Source organism: Pteropus medius, unplaced genomic scaffold (genome assembly GCF_902729225.1).
Source record: "Pteropus medius unplaced genomic scaffold, Ma_sr-lr_union100, whole genome shotgun sequence".
Lineage (NCBI taxonomy): Eukaryota > Metazoa > Chordata > Mammalia > Chiroptera > Pteropodidae > Pteropus > Pteropus medius.
Genome location: NW_024352004.1, coordinates 79,444 through 102,804, shown reverse-complemented (window position 1 = coordinate 102,804; position 23,361 = coordinate 79,444). Strand labels below are relative to the sequence as shown.

Here is a 23,361-nt window from a genome sequence, read left to right as displayed (position 1 = left end):
TTTTTGTTTCCTTAAGAAAATAAATATTTCCAAGAGATTAAGCAAAAGTACAGGGAATGGACAGGAGCAGGAAGGGGGAGCCAACACTTTCGGGGAGCGTCGTGGCTCCCTCCTCCAGAGTACTAGCCAGGGAAGGCATCAGGCCCCCACCGCATACGTCTGTCTGATACTTCCAACTGCCTCTTCTCATCCCAGGGCTGTACGTGTTGCCCCTTTCTTGAAGATGATGCAATGTGCCCTCAGCCGGCTGTGAGCCCATGCTGGCCCCTGGTGGGGGCTGGAGGCTCTGGTCAAATCAGGCATAAATCCCTGTTTCTATATTATCAGCAGGGAAGAAATGCAAGTCAAGTTTAGACAATGTCCAGTTAAAACACTCAGTCACTGAACAGCTGTATCCTCAGGACCAGCTTTTCACCAGTAAGAGTGAAGTCAAGCCCGGGGCCACTGGTGCAGGAGAAGCAAACAGGTAAGTCTTGCCTTTTAGCGCCGCCGGAAGGCCCGGGATATTCTCCAGGCGTTGGGCTCCTCGTAGCGGTTGTACAAGGGCTCAAGACGCTGCTGCTTCTTCTGTTTGCTGAGCTTGGTTGGGTCAGAGACCTTGAAGAAGGCCGGAGCAAATTCCACAAGCCACCGGGGGTCGATGGTGGTGACCTCACGCATATACTCCTTCGTGGTCAGCACCAGCTCGTGATATACCACCCTGAAGAGGGACAGAGATAGGCTCAAGCTTCTGACAGAGGCCCTACTCCACAGTCACTCTGGTCCCTGGCGGGCCATGGCTGAACTTGCATGTTACCCTCTTACCTGCCATCTTTATGACGACCATGCTCAGATGCTGAGGAGCCTGCATCCCTCTAACCACAAGAAAGCTGTAAGGATAACGTGCTCTAGACCTGGCTCTAGCTCTAACTAGTCAAGTGACACAGAAACAATCACGTGACTTCTTTGGCCCTGTTTCCTGCTCTGTGAAATGGGAGGGTGATTTTTTTTAGGCTGTCACCACAGAACTCTAGGGCTCTGAAGAGGAGCCTCAGGGGTTGCCACAAGGGAATAAGGAAGGCCAAGAAGGCAAGGCGCTACATCTCTAACCCTTCTACCATGGTGGCATGGTGGTTTTAAATCAGTTTTATATTAAGGTGGGTAAGATTAGAATTTTTTTAAAATGTTACATGAAAATTTTTTTTAACCACCTCATTAGATGATAATTCTTAAGATCCTTCCCAGCTTTCATCCCTATGGCTTTATTTCTCTCAAAAGAGGCTGATATTGTGCCTAATTCAGGCTTCTGCTGCCCTAGAAATATAAGCGATGTTAAAATAGGAAGTATGGGGGTGGAAGGGTGTGTGTGTGTGGTGGGGGTAAAGACACAAGTACAAAGAGCCAGTAGATTTATAGGTTCTCTCTACCCAGAACAGCCCCCAGCCCCAGGGCCTGCCCACCTACCATTCCGGCTGTCTGTTGAACAGAGCACTGGAAGGATGGATGTAGACCACCTGCTGGTCAATCAGTGTCCGGTAACCCTCCTGCGGGTCTTTCTTGGCAGCGTTTCGAAAGAATCCACTGCAGATGGCCTTTTGCACTCGGACGGTGGACTTACCACAGGAGACCACATCCAGCTTGTGTCTATCAGGAAAATAAATGAAGAGAAGACAAAGATGTGAGGCAATTCTGCTTTCAGAGGTTCTGTCTTCCAGAATGATGGTGCCCAACACCCCCATCTTGGGTCCCCAGAGTAGGCACTGAGACTCTCCTCCCAGCCCTAAGTGAGTACAGAGGCAGCTCTGCACAGTGGGCGAGATGGACACAGTAAGAGCCAGAGACTTAATTCAACTCGATTAATAATGATCCAGATGCTTGTAAACAAAGAGCATTTTTCAACAATAAATCATCTTCCTCTTAGAAACTTTCTAAAGTGACTCTCAGCTGTACCCTTGCCTGGGGAGGAATATAACAAAGATGGAAAAGCTGGAGGAAAAAGGTTATGTGAGTCTATAGCTTCACAGATACACACAGAGATGAACAGAAATGGCATTCAAGGAGGTTCAACTCAAACATGGGGAAAAGTCACCAGATGTTACCTGTCCATTATGCCTAACATCTGCTTGCGAATGTCCTGGGCCCGGCGCAGAGAACGAGCCTGGATAAAGTTCTCATAGCACCAGGGGTTGGAGAATTTGTTGTTCTTCCAGGAGTTGTACACGGCCAGCAAAGTGAGGTGGTCCCCTTCGGTCTGGTGGAATTTAGCCTTCTTCTGATCAGCGAGGGCTTGTTTATCCTGTCAACCAGTGAGACAAAGGATCATTTCCCACCCCACAGCTACTAACTGAATACCCAGCAGTTCCACGAAGCCCTATGTGGCCCCGTCAAGTGTCAACATTAAGTACTGCAGTGGCAACAGCCGATTTCACCCAACTTTGGCACACTCCTCTCTGAGCATAGGTCTGAACTCCTTACCTTGGGCCTGTAGAAGACATTCTGTACAGAGAGCATGGACACAATGGTCAGCATTTCCTCACTGCAGCCCAGATGCACAGACATGATCAGCATTTTGCATAGCATTGGCTCCAAGGGGAATTCCGCCATCTAGAGGGAGAAGAAGAAACTGCAATTGCTTCCCTGTTGGACTCAGAGTGGTAACAGACCACAGGAGGTTTACCCAAGCATGATGATGTGAGATTCCTATCTCCATCAGAAGAACATTGCTGTTTCTTTTATTTCCCAAATAAACCCCAATAAAATGTATGTGATCAAGAACAACTACTGTTGGGGTAGGTGGGAATTTTGCAGACATCTTTTGAAATTAAGGCTAGTGTAATAATATATCCTGACGTAAAACTGACTGTGGATAAAATTCTTTTTTCTGTAAAGAAAAAACAGTTTAAGGCAGTGGAAAATCCAAGTTAAAAACAGGCATCTAGACGTCTACTCAAAGCTTATCCAGGGCCTCAGAGCTTCATTTTGCACAAAACGAAGAGTATGGAAGACTAGCCAGGGAATTGTCCCAAAAGCACCAGAAGTTTAGTCTGTCCCCTACCCTGCGGCCCAGGCGAGTAAGCAGGCCCTCATCATCCAGGGCCCCCAACGTGTATAGCTGTTCCATGGCTGTGATCAAGGTTTCCATTGGTGGGGCATCCATGAAGTCAAAGGACAGCAGGTCATTGATGCCCATGGCCTAGAACAAAAAGGAAGAAAGTGTGATAGGAGGGTCGGCCTCGCCAGTGTTAAATTAACATGGAGGACGACTACTTGTCACTATCTTTCCTGTTTCTTCAATTGCAATTAGGAAGCCACCATGAAGACTAGCAGGAATCTCCACAGTTGGGCCACACAAAATTCAGACTAGTAGAGAGCATATACTTCCTAAGGAAACTTTAAAAAACACTGCCTCAAAATAATAGCACATACAACTCAACAATAAATAGATGACAATTAAAAAATGGGCAAAAGACTTGAATAGATATTTCTCCAAAGAAGATATAAAAATGACCAAGAAGTATATGGAAAGATGTCCAACACTAACTAGTAATTAGGGAAATACAAATCAAAGCCACAATGAGACACCACTTCATACCCACAAGGATGGTTATAAAACATAATAATAATAAACGAACAGGAAATAACAAATGCTGGCAAGGATCTGGAGAAATAGGAACCCTTATACATTGCTGGTGGGAATGTAAAATGATACAGCTACTGTGGAAAACAATTTGGTGATTCCTGAATAAGTTGAACATAGAATCACCATATTATCCAGCAATTCCATTTCTAGATATATACCCAAAAGAACTGAAACCAGGGTCTCAAACAGACGCTTGTACACTAATGTTCACAGCAGCATTATTCACAGTAGTCAAAAGGTAGAAACCACTCAAACGTCCATCAACATGAATGGATAAACAAAACATGGTACATACAAACAATGGAATATTATTCACCCTTAAAAAGGAATGAAATTCTAACATGTGCTACATGATGAACCTTGAAAACATTACGCTAAGTAAAATAAGCCAAATGCAAAAGGACAAATATTGTTTGACTCTATTTATACAAGGTACCTAGAATATGTATATTCATAGAGACAGAGAGAATAGTGATTACCAGGGGCTGGAGGGAGGGGATACAGAGTTTCTGTTAGAGATGATGAAAAAGTTCCAGAAATAGATAGTGGTGATGGCTGTGCAACACTGTGAATGTATCTAATCCCACAGATAAGAAATATTTTAAAAGGTAACAATGGTAATGTGTTATGTATCTTACATACATAGACAATATACCAGCTTGTCCTGTTTCTTGCATACATAATTTCTACTGTGCATCTGGGAAGTGCCTCGTACTGTGCTTAGTTGTAGGAATATGAAGATGATTAAGATATGGCCCCTGCTCTCAGAGTACACAGTGGTGAGACAGATGGACACAAAACTAAACACAGTGCAATCTGCATGCCTGGCACACAATAGGCAGTCAATACATTTGTTAGCTAATTTGATGATAAAAGAAACGAATGATGCGCTATCCAAGTGTGTACAAAGGGTGGTGTGGTAGAACCTAAGCTTTCTGTGTCTTTCTTATAAAGTGATCATGACTATAAACACAGCAGGTGTTCAATAAATGTTTATTGTATGAATAATAACTACAAGGAATTATGTTAGCAATCAGTAAGCACTGTGCCAAGTGCCTTTACCTGCATTATCTCATTTATCTTCACAACAGATACTATTCAACACCCCCCTTTTGAGGTGAGAATATAGAGCAAAGGGCCAAGCAGGTAATTTACCAAGGATATAACTGGAGTAGAAGTTTGAGCCACAGATGCATCTGTTCTCACTCCAGAGACTGGAGCAAGTTTTTTCTGAAGCTGTTTTAGCCTCCCTTGCGGAGAATGAATAATAAATTACAACAGAGCACTCTGCACCAGTAAAGTGCCAGGGCTCCAGGGTAGCATCAGTGTGGGGGGTGAGAGGGGGCGGGGGATTGTGCCATCATCTGGAAAATTACTCATGTGGCTCTCCCTGCCAAAGGAGAATGAAGGTCCTCATGGGACTGAAGAGAGGAAGCGCAATGATTCAGAACGAAAAACAAGCCCCCAGAGGGCCAGTCTGAAACCTCTACTGACAGCTCCCTTGCAAAGTTTTTGGACTGGCAGTTTTGCATCTATTCTAAAGGAACAGAACTGGATATAAAAACTAAAGGGATAAAGGAAGTATGTTTGTCCACAGTTTGGCACCGATTAGATTTTTCTAACATCCTTTTTGGATGTTAGAAAATGCTCCTAACTAAAATCTTTTATAATCAAACATTCTGCTGGTTATTATGGTAAGAAAAAAACATGTATTCACAGCAAACATGCCAACTTAGCCCTGGACCCACAGTGGAAAGGCTGTTAACAAAGCCATTTGCATTTCACTCAAAGGGACTGGTTCCATGAGGTTACTAAAGTATTTAACAAGGTTCATAAAACTGAGATTCATTTACTAAGGCCATAGGATTAGACTATTCCACCAACCCATTCTAACAAAACAATTTCTACCTTGAGCGAGAGCACGGTGCTTGCTAAGTTGGTTCTCTGGATTTCCGGCACGTTGGTGGTCAGCATTTCATCTCGGTAGGCACGTTCTGTGTACAGCCTGTAACACTTCCCTGGGCCTGTTCTCCCAGCTCTGCCAGCTCGTTGCTTTGCCTGAGCCTAGAGGGGTGGGCATATAAAAGTAACATATCTGTTAACAGCCCTATTCAGGAAAGCTGTTAAAAGAGGGGCAATTGGCAAAATCTGAAAAGGAGTTTATTTTACTTCCTTTAGGACCACTTCCAAGACTACCAATGTTATTATCATCCCCTCTCCAGTACTCAACATTTCAGGAAAGCTTGTTCAAGTGAGGCAAATACGGGTAGGTGAATGGAAGAAATATTGTAAATATCACAGAAACAGACCTTCAAAATAGTGTGGGACAACACAGAAGACAAAGCATAAAACAAGATGACAAAATACCGTCTCTAGTTATGACCAAAAATGTAAGTGAACAAAATAAATGTAATGTTAATATACCAACAATGACTGCAGCCATTTTAAAAATCAGGTTTGAGATGCTCAATGCCAAAAGGAAATGTTCACTCACACAGGTGAAGAAGCAAGTTAGAATATAATATTGATTTTATTAAAAAAAAAAATCTTTATGCATGTATAATATAAACTACCAGAAGGAAAAAAAAATAGAGAAAAATACCCTAAAATGTTAACTATGGCTAACTCTGACAGTAGGCTTGCTGATGGGTTCTATTTTCTTTAACAAATATCCAATATTGAACACTTATAACCTTAATAACCAGGAAAATTAAATACTTAAACAAAAAGTATATAAAACATACTTACTAGACTACTAGAATTGCAACCAAAAAAGAAACAAATATGAAAAATATGGGCAAGAAAAACATCACAATGATGACAGTAGTGGTAGTAGGATTATGGGTGATTTAAATTTTTTTCTATTTCCAAAAAATAATGTAATAATTCAACGAAGTAATTAAAAAAAAAAAAAAAAAAAAGGATTCTGGGTTCTATAGTGTGAAGCTGTTAGCACGCCTGCTGACACGAGAAGGGGTCCTGTCGCCCCAGTGGAGCCACAGTCCATGGTCTACGGCCATACCACCCTGAACAAGCCCAATGTCTGATCTCAGAAGCTAAGCAGGGTCAGGCCTGGTTAGTACTTGGATGGGAGACCACCTAGGAAGACCACCTAGGTGCTGTAGGCATAAATAAAAATAATAATAATAAAATGCATCTAGTTTAGCCATAGGCTGCTAGGAAAAAGTGAAGAGCAATCTGAAGAGGGCCATTTTTTGATAAAACCATCTGTGTTACAAATAGTATCAGGATTTAAAATTCCTCTGCTAGTTTCAAACCAAAGGAACATAGTATGAAAGGTTCTCTGCACAAAGGCAGGCAACGATCATACATTGTAGGACTCCACAGCATTCTACAGATACCTCTATCTAAATCAGAAAGGGCAAGTCTAATTTCTCAATCACTGTGAGCTGTATGCACCACCTTGAGAAGTGGTACAGAGTATACACACTGGAGCCAGGCCGCCCAGGTTCAAATGCTGGCTCCACCAGCCGTGTGACCTTAGGCAAGTCATTTAACCCCTCTGCCTCAGTCTCATCTGTGAAATGAGGGTAATGATAATATCTACCACAAAGATCGATGCAAAAATGTGATGAGTTCAGGTAAGTGAAAGTACCTAGGACAGTGCCTGGCAGCACTTGGTGAGTGCCCTGTAAGCTTTAGCTATTATTAATTAAGTTTCAAAATGAAAATAGCCTGATGGTTTTTATAGATTATGAAACTAATCCATACCTCTTATAAAATATTAAGACAATATATAAAAGTATAAAGAAAAAAATGCACTTCACTCAACAGCACAGTAACCAGCAGCACCACTGAGAAACAACCTCAACTAACATTTCAACTACATGCTTTCGAGTCTCAGGCGGGTTCACATACACTGTGCACAAGTGCACACCATCTATTTTTAAACAAAAATTGGATATTATTCCTGCTATTTTGTAGCTCACTTTTTTCAAATAATATAGTGCAGTCATATGCTTATTATCATTAAATATAGATACACACGACCATGTTAATGCACATAACATTCTGTGGCATACATATACCATATTTTATTAAACTGCTTCCCTTTTGGAACTCATTTAAAATTTTTCCAGGTTTCCTCTAATATAGACAGTGCTTTAGTGAACATCCTTTGCCATCACCTTTAGATATGTATTTAATCATTTCTAACTTTCAGATCTACTGGAACTATTAGGTTAAAGAGATGATCCTTTAAATTTTGGATACATTGTGTCCAACTGCTCTCAAAAAGGATGATCAGGTTATTCATTTTTAAATAAAATTTAGGCAGAAAATTATTCCATAAATAGCAAAGAAAACACATTATCATCTCATGAATTATTACTATCTCAGATATCTGTGGCTAAGTATAGTACTTAAAAAATATGTTCTTACCATCTATATCAGATAATCTATGGTGCTAGGATTCAAACTTTTTAAGTTCAAATTTTATGGGGTTTGTAATGTTGAAACACTATTCTAAAGATTAAAAACACAAAATCTTCTTATCTCGCCCAGTATCTTAAAAGTTCATCTTTGAAAACAATAAAGTTCAAAATACAAAACCATAAAACACTTTGTTGAAGGAAGGCCCTAACTAGGATTTTCAGAAAAGCTACTGATAGAAGCCACCATTACCTGAGAAATAGGAGTCACCACCAGCTGGTCAATCCCTGTCTTGGAATTGTAAACTTTCTGCTTCACAAATCCAGGGTCCACCACATAATAGATGCCGTCGATGGTCAGTGATGTCTCTGCAATGTTGGTGGCAATCACGACCTGCAGATGAGAGGGACAGAGCTGGATTGAGCGGCTCAGGTTCAGCCCCAAGGTGTGAAAAAGGACTTCTGAACTCAGATATCTTCCCAAAGAAGTGTGCTGTTATCTCCCTCTCTAGACAGAAAGCACTTAATCTCAATTCAGCCTCAAGTGGGTGGAAGGAGAGGCGCTTTCGTCTTAAGGGTGAGCTTGGGAAAGGGGTGGTACCTGAGAAGAGAGGTAGAAGAGGAAAAAGCAAAGGCCAATCAAATCCTATTTCATTTAGTGCAAATGGCTACATATCCATTTTCTAGATCCAATGTTGATTACTACAATTTTAATTTTCTGGCACCCTGGGAAAGCAGAGACTTCCTGGTATCACGTGTGCCAGTGCAAAATGAGATTTTTCTTCCTCCATAGGGACATCTGGACTACAAAATGGGCTGTTTGTGTATATAGAACAAGGGGGAGTTTTGTTTTTTTTTTTTCTAATCATAAAATGAACCACGAGGCAGCAGAGGAATTTTACGGTTTGTGTGTATGCAGGAGGATACGTGATCTAGGAGATTATTGGTCTCAGCTTGGCACTGCCACTGTTCTTCCACCCACAGGTTCAACTAATAAAATACAATTGCTTGGGAAAATAACTGCAAGGAGGCACCAGAACATCTCACATCATGCCAGCACCTGACCGGCCCTGAGAGGCTTCTACCTGCCCCAGAGCTGCAGAAGCCCTCTCAGGAAGAAGCCCAATCGCTAGGAACACAACAGAGCAGGTCGTGGGGAAGGAAGGAATCTTCCTTCCCACGACCTGCTCCTCCTCCGTGTTTCCCTCCTCGGCACCGTCTTCCACCCAGCTGCCCAAGCCAGAAACCTGGGAGTCATTCCTGACTTCTCCCCTGCCCTTCTCCCCTACACTACCGGGCACCCACTATGTCTTGTCCATTCTAACTCTTTAATGTTATTCAAATCTACCTGTCTTCCATTCCTAGGGAAATGAAAACATATGTCTACATAACAACTTGAAAGCAAATGTTCAAGGCAGCATTATTCCTAACAGCTAAAATGTGGAAACAACCCAAATGTCCACCAACTGATGAAGAGATAAACAAAACATGGTACATCCACATTTTAGACGTAGAATAATAATCTACAATAGAATATTATTCAGCAATAAAAAAAATGAAGTACTTATACATGCTACAACATGGATGAACCTTGAAAACATGCTAAGTGAAAAAAGCTAGTTACCAAGAACCACATATTATATGATCCCATTTACATGAAATATCCAGAATAGGCAAATCCATAGAAAGTAGATTAGTGGATCCCAGGGATGAGCAGAGGGGTGAATGGGAGGTGATTGCTAAAGGGCCCGGGATTTCTTTGGAGATGGTGAAATTGTTCTAAAATTAATTGTAGTAATTAATGGTTAATGATTAATTATTAATAATAGTAATTCATGGTTGCACAATCTGTGAATAGACTAAAATCCACTGAATTGTACACTTTAAAGGAATGAATTGTATGGTATGTAAATTATATGTCAATAAATCTGTTATTAAAAAGAAATCCATCCATCACCTTTCCTACTGTCTCAGACACACAGTCAGTTGCAGCTACTGGAACAACGCAGCTCTCTAAAATGGCCACACTGGCTCGCCCCTAGGCTACCACAGGCTATTGTGTCTACTCGAATGGGTGTCCTCCTGCCCTTCTCACTTAGATGAACACTCCGTGTTCTTCGGCTTAGATCCTTACTTTCTCTAAGAACACTGGTTGGGTGCTCCCCCTTGGGTATCCAGAGCATCAGTAGCACTTTCACACTATATGCTAAAGGCCTATCTACTGGTACATGCCCCACAGTAAAGAAAGGCCTGTCATCTACAGCCATGCCACCCTGAACAAGCCCGATTCCATCTGATCTCGGAAGCTAAGCAGGGTCGGGCCTGGTTAGTACTTGGATGGGAGACCACCTAGAAAGACAAGGTGCTACAGATGTAAAATATTTTAAAAATTAAAATAAATAAATAAATAAATAAATAAATAAATAAATAAACAAACAAGGGATTGTAAGTTGACAAGGTCCTTGCAATCTGTGAGGTCAACCAAGAGTTGCCTCGCCTAAAAAAAAAAAGAAAAAAAGAAAGAAAAAAAAGAAAGGCCTGTCCTTAGACTTTAGCCCTGGTCTACTCCAAAGCCTGAAGGATGCTCAAAAAATATTTGTCAAATGAAGGAAAGAAAAGGAAGAAGAGCAGGAATCATATACAAAACCTTTATTCCTTAACAAACTGGCTGGACTAGTCTCTAAAACATAATAAACAAGACTTGCACACATCTAAGCGATTCCCTTTTGGGCCAGCTGCACACACCATACGGTTTCAGAGGACAAGGGAGCTTCGTTTCTGCCTAGGGTTACCTTTCTGCTGCCGGGTGGAGCTGGGTCAAAGATTCGGGTCTGCATCTCACTGGGCAGAGCAGAGTATACAGGGAGGATGATCAGCTCTGGAACATCAGGTCCCAGAGATTTCATTCTTTCATACAGGATCTCACAAGCAGTATCAATCTCTTCCTGACCAGTCAGGAAGACCAGGATGTCCCCTAAGAGAACAAGAGCACTAATTTACTTTCTCTGTATGTTCTATCCAAAGGCAATAGTGACATTAACAGAACTCCAAATGACAGGAAATACACTCAAATTCTGACTTCTAATAAATCAAAAGGTTTTCATCTGTCCATGTTTATTCTGTTTATTTTTATTTATTTACTTAAAATTTGTGTCTGTGTTTAAACAGGTGCATTTAAACACTGCACACCATTATTTATATCTTCACCACCACCATTTCAAACATGGAAGCCTGACACTTATTTAAAATTCATTTTTTAAAAAGATAAGTGAAAAAGATACCCACATTAGGACTTATGGTCTAAGAGGAAAAAATGCTCTTTCCCCCTACCTGGTGGTTCTGTTAAATGGATTTGCATGACAGTGATCAAGCTGGCATCCAGATAATCTGTCTCAGGTTCCTTTGTATACAGTATTTCCACCGGATATGTTCGACCGGGAATGGTGAAGATGGGAGCTTCATAGAAGTACTGAGAAAACTTCACTGCATCCAGTGTGGCTGAGGTGACAATCAGCTTCATGTCCTGCCGTTTCTGAACTGTCTAAAGGGAAATGCGATGTGGCTTACTAAAAAGGACTACCCAAAAGGAAAGAGAGGTACTCAAATCCAATTCCCAGAATTCCATTCCCAACAGCTAGAAAGGACACCAGAGAAAACCCAGTTACCTTTTTCAACAGTCCAAAGAGCACGTCAGTGTGAATTGTCCTCTCGTGTGCCTCATCCAACATGATGATCGCATACTGAGTGAGGTCGGGGTCGATCAGGCACTCTCGGAGCAACATCCCATCTGTCATGTACTTGATAACTGTTTCGGGGCTGGTGCAGTCCTCAAATCGAATGGTGTAGCCCACCTAAAGCAGAACAGAAGCTGAAAATCTTGGACACAAACCTCTCTGTAGTGCAATCACCAGGCAAGATTTCAGCCCAGTCAGACTGTTACTCTTAATACATAAGAATCTTAGTAGATAAGAATTTGACCAAGATGTACACTGATTTCCTCACTGTAAAATCAACCTTGGACTTGATCCTGAACAGATCAACGATGACAATAAAACCCTCTCTCCCTCAGGAGAAACCTGAAAAAGGTAGCTCTGGGCCTTTACTTTTCTTCAGGCATTTCCAGAACAGCTTCACTACTCACTTACCTCTTGACCTAAGCAACAGCCAAACTCCTCTGACACCCTTTTGGCCACTGACATGGCTGCCACTCTTCTGGGCTGGGTACATCCAATCTTGCCCCTGGAAGTGTAGCCCGCCTCCGCCAGGTACTGGGTGATCTGCGTTGTTTTCCCAGATCCTGTCTCCCCGATAACAATCAGGATCTGATTGTCATGGACAGCCTGAAAGCAACAGAATACAAATACTGTCATTGAAATTTGCCACACATTACTCTGGAGTAAAATAACTGTTTACGTTCTAACACTAAAGGAAAAAAGGAACAAAATAATATAAGATTATAACCAGAGTTTAAATTTTTTCATCATGAAGAAAAAAATACTAATGATTTTTAATATGGGCAATGCTCTTATTTTAATTGCATCTATAACTAAATTTAAAAACTTTAAATTTTATGGGTATTCTTTTTTTTTAACCGAGTGAAATTTATTTTTAATTTACTGGTTTTCTTAAATTCATAAAAACATAAAAAAGATGCCAAAAGAATAAACTATCACCTAGATATCCCTGATGTACATATATAATTTTTTAACGTACTACATGTACATAGTTAAAGAATTCAACTGTCATAAAAAGGTATATAGTGTTCCTACTGTCGCTCCCAAATCTCCAGTGCTTTACCCCAACAGTCATCTTATTACTACACTGTTTATAAGAGCAAAGGATTGCCATTAGCCTATATGTCTACTAACACTGGATTAGTTAAATAAACCAGAGAATATCTACATAATGAAGCACTAAAAAAAAAAAAAAAAGACACAACCCCTGAGCTATACAATTAAGGGGAAAAAGCAAGATGCAGAACAGTGTATATCACATGGTGCCATCGAGAAACACACCACACAACAAGATATATAATGTGTGTGTACATATACATATTTGTACTTGCTTGTGTACATATAAGTTATTATAGAAAGAATTAACTGGAAACCAGGTAAATCGGTTGCCTCGGGAAATCTGATGGTCTTAAAAATCAGATCTCCAGAAAATGGAAATAAGTACTTGAGGCAAAGCCTTGCCTGTATGAGATCAATGGCCGAGCATCCTCATTTTTCTTATTGACCAGAGCTGTTGATCTGTACAACACAATATTCTGCCCACCTGAAACTGCTCCGGGATCCTCCCATTCAAAAAGATTTATTTCCTTATATGAAATACAAAATTGTGTAGACTAGTAAATATTTAAAAAAAAAAATACTTCAAATGCTGTTTTTTCCTATTCCTTCCGAAAAAGCTACTTCAAATGTGCACATACCTATCCAGCTAATTTCAATTAAAACATGTCATCCTCCGACTCCCAATACTTCATAAAGGGGCTTCTCACCTGGACCAGCTGCTCCTTCAGTTTGTAGATGGGCAGGCTCTCTCTCTGCTCAATGATTGACATCTGGGTCTTCTTTCCATAAGAAGCTTTGTTGCCCCCAAAGGCATGCTTCTTCCACTCAGGAATGTCATTGGGCATCATCCCAATACCCCTCATATTGGCAGCAATCTGCCTGCCTTCCGCTGTAAAGGAAACAAGAGACTTAGTATTGTCCTCAAGCTACCCCTCTGCTCCCTCCCCCATTTTCGACAAATCACATCCTCCAGTACATCCTTTCTGTTTTGTGTTAAAGCCACCATCCTCTCCCCTCTGCACTATTACAAAAGCCTCCTAATTCATCTCATGTGGCTACTCCTGCCCCATCCAAGCCACTGTAGGGAGACCTCAAATTACTTCGGAAATGCAACTCTGATCATGCAAGTCCCCTGCTTAGAACTTTGCAACATTTCTCAGTGAACTTTAGAACTGAGCCTTCATGCCTATACCATCTACAAAGTCCTGACCTGACACTCATCTCTCACCACTCCACCCATCATTGTCTGTATTGGAGCCACATAAGTCTTCTTTCCTACCTTACGACCCCAGCACAGGCTATTCCTCAGCCTAGAATAAACTCCCCAACCCCTGCCCCATCCCCTTTGACAGGCTAAGTCCTATTTATCCTTCGGTTCTCAATCTTCCCAGGGAAATGACCCACCATAGCCAACTACAATACTTCTTCATGATTTAGTTAGTTACTTGGTAATTATTTGATTAACATCAGTAAGCCTCATAAAGGCAGGAATCATGTCTAATTCACAACTATATCTTTAGCTGCCTAACATAAATTAATAAATACTTGTTATGACTGCATCCAGCGGTTAGTTAATATTTACTGTACAAAGAATTATATGAAAAGGGAAGTTTCAAAGCTGTATTACTTCTAGAATAAAAATTTTTAAGTTATTCAGAAGAAAAAATCTAATCATCTGATCTGGGTTACTAAAACATTTTTGGTTTTAAATACTTGTTTTAAAAATAAAATGAAAAGCATGGTTTAACTGAAGGGAAAAAACAAATCACTAAAGCCAAAGGCCAAATTTTCAGTATGTGCTGGCAGTGCCCCCTCCCTGTGTACTTAAAGACTCAGATTTTTTTTGAAAAGTCCAAACCCCCCGTCCCAGGGTCCTACCATCAGGCAGAGGATCAACCCAGTGTTTGTTGAGTCCCATGGGTATAGAATCCATCTCGGCTTCCCGCTGGGCCTGCTTGAGTTCCCGTCTCTCTTTGGCCAAGGCACTCTGCATCATCGCTGCTTGGGAGAGGGAGCCGTCTGGGTTCTAGTGTAACATGAAAAAGCAACATCAGAATGGGATCTCAGCATGCATTAAATGTCCAAGAAATAAAATACAGATGTTAAGGCACTTGAATCTAAAGAATGAGACCCACCTAGAAGAAAGTTCTTATCAACATACCAGACTACATGAAAAAAATGGATAAACTATAGCAAATTCAGAGAAAATAAATGAGGACAGTGATTAATCACTGAAAGAATTTGGGATGTTGGCTTAAAGATGAGAACCCCAAGAAAAATAGGACACATAAGAAAAGGACAAAATTTCCTTTGTATTGTTCCAAGAACTAAAAGGAAGACCAGTATGGACACCTTGGTAAGACAGATTTCAGCTCCACCTAAAGAAGAACTAGTGATCAGATCTAATTGAAGAAGGAATGCATCTCCTTAAGGGCTGGCAAATTCCCTGTCGCCAACAATGTCAAGCAGATGTGAGAAGACCACATGGGTGGATTACAAGCTCTGAATGGGTGGCTGGACTGAGAGACCTTTAAGATAACACTTTACCAAACTTGAAATTTTATCATAACTGTTAAATGAATTCTTCTCCTCATAGCTCTGCCCTCCACAACAAGCAACATTGTAGTTTTCTGTTAGGGGCCAGCAGCAATTGAACCCTTCAAAATTGCCTTTGAATCTTCAAAGGACTGATTCAAGCCCTAAGGCCTGGGCAAAAGCAGGGATAGTAGATCAAGCACAAGTATTTATCTCTGCTTCCTCCCAAAACATAGTAAAATGAGACCAGAAAATTAAAATGCAAAAGGAACAAAGCCAAGTCAATCTCCCTTTAAAACAAAAACAGTCAATACTACCTCCTGCGGCCTGAGTTCTGCTTACACAGATCTAATAACCTGCTCTGAAAAACTGAACTATTACGTTAAGAACTCACTTGACACGTCCAGGTTAGAGTCCCAGCATTTCTCACCTTAACAATTTTAATAGGGCTCATGTCCATGCTTTGCTTGGTGTGCCCTCTCAGGAATGGAGGCTCTTCCTCAACCAGTTCAATCTCAAGGTCCTCATCTAAAAGTCCCCCAAAAAGAAGAATTAGCCAAAAACAAAAGAGAGAAATGACCAATCATTTCAGCAAAATAATTAATTCCCATGGGCACCAGCAGTCTTTATCAAAGTTGACTCCCAAGGTCAAAAGGACAGCGATGCAAGTGAAACCAGAACCCAGGTGACGGTTCCCCCTGCTCGCCAGCCATTTCTAGTGCATTTCTGCTCCAGCCCAAGAACTGATCAGAGCTATTTTCAAAAGAAATTAAGCCTGTGGAAGAATGCTCTTCTGATATTCTAGATGGTACTAAGACATTTGCCATCCAACGTCACTATAGAGCAACTCTTAATCCATAAATTGGCAAAAAAAAAAAAAAATTATGTTAGACAATGGGATAACCAAATGTTGGTAAGAACGTGGAGCAACAGGAACTCACATTTACAGTAGAAATGTAAATTGGTACAAAAACTTTAGCAAACAATTTGGACTGCCTGGTAAAGCTGAACATGCACATTTCCTACTACCCAGTAATTCTTCTCTTACATATTTAGGAAAAAGAAGTCTTGCACATGTGCATTAAGAGACAAATATAGGAGTTTTATAATAGTATTCATAAAGGTAAACAAAAAAATAGACACAGCCCATATGCCCATCAAAAGTAAAAAATGGATAAATCGCAGTAAATTTATATACAGCAACACTCTGCAGCAGTGAAAACAAATGAAATAAATCTACAAAGATAAATATCAAAAGAATGATGAATCAAAAAAATTAAGTTCAAAAACAAACTGAATAGTATAATGCTTAGGGATACATATATAGATGGTAAAACACTAAAGAAAAGTGAGGAAATGATTAACACGAAATTTAGAATGGTGGTTACCCAGAAGAGGAAGGAGAAAGATCTAATCAGAGAGGGGGGTGTAGGGTCTTCAAAGCTGCTAGTAAAGCTCTACTTAAGCCGGGTGGCAGGTGCGTAGATGTTTATTTAGCATATTCATTTATTACTGCTATATAAATTACATATGTTCCATTATAGTATTTATTTCAAAATTTTTAAAAATTGTTAATGGACTGAGTTGTAAGTTGTTTCCGGGGCAACTTGGAGGTAATCTAGGGAGATCCAGGGTTTTCAGAACAATTATTAAGAATGTAAGATTAAATTTACTCCACAAAATACAATTATAACTTTTTCTACTCTAAAAGCTTATTATAAAGCAACAAGTATAACAATGTATAAATGTTTGCCAAAACAATGAATTTTTTTGCTTCTATCATGGAAGGACCCTTGTTCTTATGTGGTGAGACCCAAGAACAGATGATTCATAACCACTGGATTAAACTACAAATAAACAGCCCAGTCCAATGGCTCGGCTTGCCAAATGTCCTCCCGATCCCTTATCCTGCTTGATCCCACTCCACTGGCTAGTTACCTTCTTCGTCATCCACTTTAGGGAGAATGCCAGTCTCTTCATCAAAGTCTGGAAACTCTTCTTTGGAAAGGACGTTGGCAGCAATCATCTAGCCAAAGGACAGAAGGTGGCACTTTTAACTTGCTAGAATCAAAACTCTCCTTTCATGGAAGAGAGTTAAAACAAAGGTTTCATGTAGGAAACCAAGGTTTTCTCCTCCTCCGGCCCAGAATTGCAGAGTCTCAAACATCATATCCCATCTCTGGGAGGCAAGACAACATGATGCCCAAAAGCATGACTCAAGGCTCTCTTCCCCAGGAAGAGCTATCTGCTCCTTCCCTTGATTCCACAGCACTCTGCACTTGCTTTATTATGTAATATGTAAACCTTCACAACTATCTGTTTTGATCTGTCTCCTTCATTGGACTTGGGAGTTCCTCAAGGGCAGGAACCACGATACTCTGTCTTTGTAGCCCTAGCATCTACACAGTGCCCAGTACACTACGATTCTGATGTTTATTGATGAATGATGGAAACAAGAACAAATATTTACATAGCATTACCAAATGCAGCCACTAATCCAAGAGCTTCACATCTATGAATTCATTTAGTTCCCACAAGGCCACCACCAGCCTTGGTTTACAGAGGAGTGCACTGAGGCACAAACAGGTAGAGTAACATGGCCCAGGATCATACAACTAGTAAATAGCCAGAAGTCACCCCAGGCCACCATGCTCTAGGGCCCACCCTCTTAACCACTATGTTACAAGCTGAATGACTATGTGCCCATAAAAGCAAATGTCCCCAACCTGTTTGATCTCCCACTTCTCTGGGTCAGAGATGCGGGTAAGGCGCTTGCGCTCCAGTGAGTCATCTTCTACTTCAGGGGCGCTGACGAGGGACAGGTGAGTGGGGCTGTCTGGATTCCTCATCGAGGTCTCCTCGTTGGTCTCCCCAACAAGATTTCGTCGTCGATTTGGGTTTAGATCTTCTCCGGTCTCTTGATCTACATCCTAAGGCACAGACACAATGAAGCTAGCTCACTTGCTGTCCTCTTATGTTTCCTTGGCCATCAGATGTGGAAATAGGCTGGATATCTCACCTACCTTCATGCTCAGACTGGTCTTGGTCCCAGTGAAGGACAGCACTTTGACCTTGACCCTCTGGCCTTTGCTCACCACATCAGCCACATTGGCCACACGGCCTTCCCTCCGGAGCTCAGAGATGTGCACCAGGCCTTCCCACCGCTTCCTGAGGAAAAGTCGGGTACATCAGGAACAAGCCTAAAATACCTTTTCCCCAACAGATTTCTACTCTTGTTGGAACTAAACAAACAAAAACGGTCTTAAACTCAAGAAGAAAGTACCAAGAAGGTTGTCAAACAATACAGTATTACCGCCCTCCCAAAGACAAGACATGGGGGAGGGGGAGTAGACATGAGGGTTCTCATCTGTCTCAACTAGCAAAAGGGAAGAGCTCTTAAAGGCAGAGGAAGGAATAAATGGCTCTATGGCATTTCAAACAAAGAGTTAAATTCTAACAACCTGATATGGCTGATTTAATTAAAGTGTCATTAATCATAATAACTTTTTAGAACGTGAAAATCCCAGTGATAAAAGAAACCCTGCCCATCGCTGGTGGGAAAGAAGAGCACCAGCCATTACCTTAGTCCCTCCAGCTGCACAAAGCAACCAAACTGCATGATGCTGGTAACTTTGCCATTGTAAATGTCCCCAATGGCGGGCTCTTCCGGGGGAGGGCGGTCCACATGCTTATCCCGCCATCTGTCCAGATTCCTCTCTCCATACTTGTCTCGGTCCTTCCGGTCTTTTGGGGGACTCTGACTTCTACTCCTAGACCGATATCTAGACTTCCCTTTATTCCTCTCCCGGGTCCTGGAGCGGGACCGGTGTCTCCGTTTGTGGTCTCTATCGCGCTCTCGGTCACGGTCACGGTCACGGTCTCGCTCTCGATCCCGGCTCCGGCTCCGCTTCTTCTTCTTTGACTTGTCCCTAACAAATTAATAAGCACCTGTTTGAAAAAGAAACCACCCCAATTCCATCTTTGCATCCCCAAGCATCCAGCACAGTGCCATGCACATGGTAGGTGCCTTCTAAGCATTAAACTGAATTAGTTTCAATAACTATAACATCGCAGCAAGCCAATAAAAGATGAAGCCATAAACATGTTCAGCCTCTTTGAGCCCAGGTTTCTATCCTCTGAACATCTTAGCATTCATTGCAGACTCTTGACAGGGAGCAATAAAAACAGATGTAACAATATGGGACATGGCCAGTCCAGATTCCATAAACCCGCCCAAAATTTTGCTTGGCTGGTCCACAAAATTCAACCCTCATAGCATCCTAACTTCCAAAGGGTATAACAGCAAGGACAAACCGGTGCTCAGCATCTCTTTGTTTCTCCTGGCCTGCTGCACTGGGCATTAAGGCCTCCAGTTCTTTTAGGACATCCACAGCAACTTTCACATCATCCTCGTCCAGCATGGTCTACAAGAGCAGAGGCCAGAAAAGTTAGGAGGAGGAGGGAAAAGAAATCACTCAAGAATCTGTACTTCAGGTACTACTAATCCGACAGCCCCTACACCACTGACCACTTAGGTGAAGGAAGAAAAAGAGTATGGATTTCCAACACAATTTGAGATTGAGGCAGAGGAATAAGCAAAGGCTCTTGGAAGTCATTTTTGTATTAGGCAAATCCCCTTTATCCTTAATGCAAAGCTATGGAAGAAAATTAGATATCATTCCTTCTGTGAAATCATGCAACTAATGATTATAAATAGAAAACAGATGCTAAAATTTTTAAAAAGCAACTACCCCTCTGCACTCCCTTCTCCTCTTTCATCTGCTTTATTTTTTTCCATAGTTCTTTAGTTATCAGCTATGTTATACATTTACTTATTTGTCTATTGCCTGTCTCCTTCCCACTAGAGGAGTTTATATGTTTATTTCCTACCCCATCCCAATAATAGGATGTAACACCCAAGAGGACAGAAACTGGTCTGTTTTGTTCACTGCTGTATCCCTGGTACTTAGAACAGTGCTTGGCACATAGTAGGTATTCAGTAAATACTTGCTAAGATGAAATTTAAAAATCAAAACATTTCAAAAATTAGACATTCTAACACCTTAATGGAACAAAAAATATCTAATTTCATATATCAGGCATCTGTTCCAGAACCTGAAGTTATTTCATACCTATTTCATATCCCCAGCCACTGCTTTCCACAATTTCCAGTCTCATTTCCCTCAGATCTCATTTTTTAAACCTTTTAACACTATTTTATACATAGTATGTGCTCAGAAGGTGATCAGACACTTTCACTTTGAAAAATATGTTACGATAAAGGTAAACTTAAAATTAATAACGAATGAGACAGAGAAAAGAGGCAGGGGTCGGGGGAACATGCAGTTATAGAAGACATTCTCGTGATAGTATCAGTACCCGAACAGAAGGGTTGTCTGGTTGGCAAAGGACTGGGAAGAGTTCCTTCAGTTTTTCTTTTTCAGTTTTGGGTTTAACAATCGGATCTTGTTTCATTAAAGAGCATGAAGGAATTAAAAAAAAAAAAAAAGATTCATTTAATAATCTTAACAGTTAACAATTAAAAAAAGATACGTTTAATATTCTTAACAGTTAACAATTAAAAAGATACGTTTGATATTCTTAACACTTAACAATCGAAAAAAAAGATACGTTTAATATTCTTAACTTCAACATTAGATTTGCATCAAACTAGAAACATAACACTGCAGTTTTCTACGTTACTCACATACGTTAATATACACGTAATTTAATTTTCTGAAAAAAACTGATTATAAAACCCTCAACAAACTATCTGGGCATGGGGCGGGGGGTGCATCAGTATTCATTTGGTTGGTTTTATCTTATAATTCTTATAATCTTAATTTTCTTTTAAGTCATTTGAATTTTTTTACTAGAACATTTATTTATTCATCAGCTGCTACAAGGGAAACAAATACAATTACAGACTGCTCACAATCTAACCATTCTGGAGGCTAAGCTCAGCCAGAAGCTCTGCTCACCTTTGCTAGTAGAAGGCTTTGCTGGAGGCCGCATGGTTTGTATGAGACGCAGCAAGTTACTTACAAGCGAATCCTTTGAAAAGAAATAGAACAAAAATTGTCGGCTCCTGGATCAGTGCTTAAAAACACTAAGAAAAGGGATGACCCCTAGAGACGGGTGGTTAGGCCCACCTGCCCCATTTTCCTAGAAAGGTATCACAGGAAATCCAGTTACAATACCACTGTTTAGTGGCATCAAAACATTACAATTAATCATTTATTTGAGTGGTATGTACGAATTATCTCCTTTCTCTATTTAAAACCCTACATTAAATTCTACCAAAATTTAAATTCAATAGTGATATTAAAATAAAAAAGGGGTCTCCAGATACACATACCGTGAATTCTGCACCATTTTTGACCAGAGAAGACTTAAAAGTATCAAAGGTGGTATTTTTCTCAGCTAGACTGATCACAAATTCAGCTGCAAATGAGAAAAGGGATTAAAACAAGAAGACTTAAGCAAAAAATCAATTTCATATATGCTAAAAACAAAACTATTTAGACTACCCAACAGTCATAAAAACCAAAGTCCACCATCTAGTAAGGATAAAGAGAATTTAGACTACCAAGATTATCCATGTACGTTCTAGTTAATTTTTATAAATGAAAAAAAGATATTACTACAAAACTGGCTACCAGGCCCTTGAGCATATTTAAGAGAAGACCCCCTTGTCTCATATCATTGTACTTGCTTCTCATGAAACTACTAGCTGTGCAGACTGCCATATAAACTCTAGAGGTAATGATGTCCAAAAGCATGAGCCCATGCACACAGATACACACACACAAATGACACACACATAGGATACTTTCTAGTTTCTGGAAAGGCAAACACAATCCTTATATGAGGATCAGGCAGCTGCTAGATGGTACAATCTCCCAGTTGATGAAAGACTCAGTTGCCTCCTCCTCCAATTTTTCCTCTGCAAAACTGCCTGGTTCTTGAAATTTCTAATATTAGAGCTATTTTATTAACAGATTTTGAGAAGTGCATTTTATGACAGGTCGACATAAAACATCTCAAACTGTGAGTCCCACAAGAAAATGTGAATGATTTCATTTGGATTTTAATCCTAACAAATAACATGGATGATCTGAATAACTAACTTATAAACTAATACTACCATACCATTTCCATGATGGAATTTGTTTTTACCTTTTTGATGACAATAAGTGAAAGCCAAATGCCATCAGGCTACATGGACATAGCTTATGCATAACAAGTTACTAATAATGCCAGTGGTTAAGACTTTATGACCAGCTACTACATGACAAGCACTATGTTAAGTGGGTTATCCCGTGACCCTCACAGCAACCCTCATAAGTAGGTACCGTCTGGGCCCAGGGCAGGCCGCCCCAAAATATCCCACATGGCATGCTGATTCAAGTTACTTCACAAGCAGCCGGCGCAAGAATAACGTCTGCCATTATTACCATCACGATCATCATCATGTGATTGATGCTGTTGCTGCTGACGCTGTTTAATTTACCTGGGGCTGGGGCGGGGGGAGGGGGGAGTGTGAGGAGGGGAAACAAGCAGTGATGGCTGCTCTGGGTTTCACTGACAGCTCTGGGAAATGGTTTCTAACAGCTCTGCCTGGAGGATTCTCGTGCGGAGGCCACGGCTGCAAGTTCCCTAGACTCAAGTCTCTGTGACAGAGACTCGACACGGTCACTCGGCTCTTCAAACTCATTTCTCCTTCCGCTTCCCTCGACCCCCAACCCAGAGACCGCAGAAACTTCCTGAAGCTCACCCAGATCCTTGTCGTTGATTCCCAGGTGATTGTCCAGCTCAGTGCAAACCTTCGACACTAAAGACAGATACTCGAGTTTGGCGAGTTCTTCTGCGGGGCCTAGCTCCGTCCCGTTTACGGCTCCCGCCATAGCCACAGCCACCGCCATGGCTACGGCTGCCCCCCACCCGCCTCCTCACTGCAGGCCTTCGGCGCTACTCCGGCCTGGCTCCGACTTCTACTTCCGGGTCGGCGCCCATCCCTTTT

At 41.1% G+C, this 23,361-nt stretch overlaps 1 protein-coding gene and 1 pseudogene across 1 annotated transcript; one reads left to right on the top strand and one right to left on the bottom strand.

The window, feature by feature from the left end:
• Positions 1–23,361, bottom strand: DHX8 (DEAH-box helicase 8). Its single transcript, XM_039846607.1, has 23 exons — positions 23,116–23,361; positions 21,697–21,782; positions 21,320–21,392; positions 20,718–20,803; positions 19,653–19,762; positions 18,920–19,267; positions 18,362–18,506; positions 18,065–18,268; positions 17,277–17,364; positions 15,769–15,866; positions 14,682–14,829; positions 13,511–13,692; positions 12,156–12,350; positions 11,676–11,861; positions 11,341–11,551; positions 10,803–10,984; positions 8,264–8,404; positions 5,528–5,683; positions 3,035–3,172; positions 2,455–2,583; positions 2,079–2,275; positions 1,444–1,623; positions 1–700 (listed from the first exon to the last, which is right to left on the bottom strand). Exons 1-23 carry the CDS (start codon positions 23,261–23,263, stop codon positions 481–483), a joined length of 3,651 nt encoding a protein of 1,216 aa, XP_039702541.1. The 5' UTR covers positions 23,264–23,361; the 3' UTR covers positions 1–480.
• On the top strand, positions 10,266–10,384 carry LOC120589293 (uncharacterized; annotated as a pseudogene).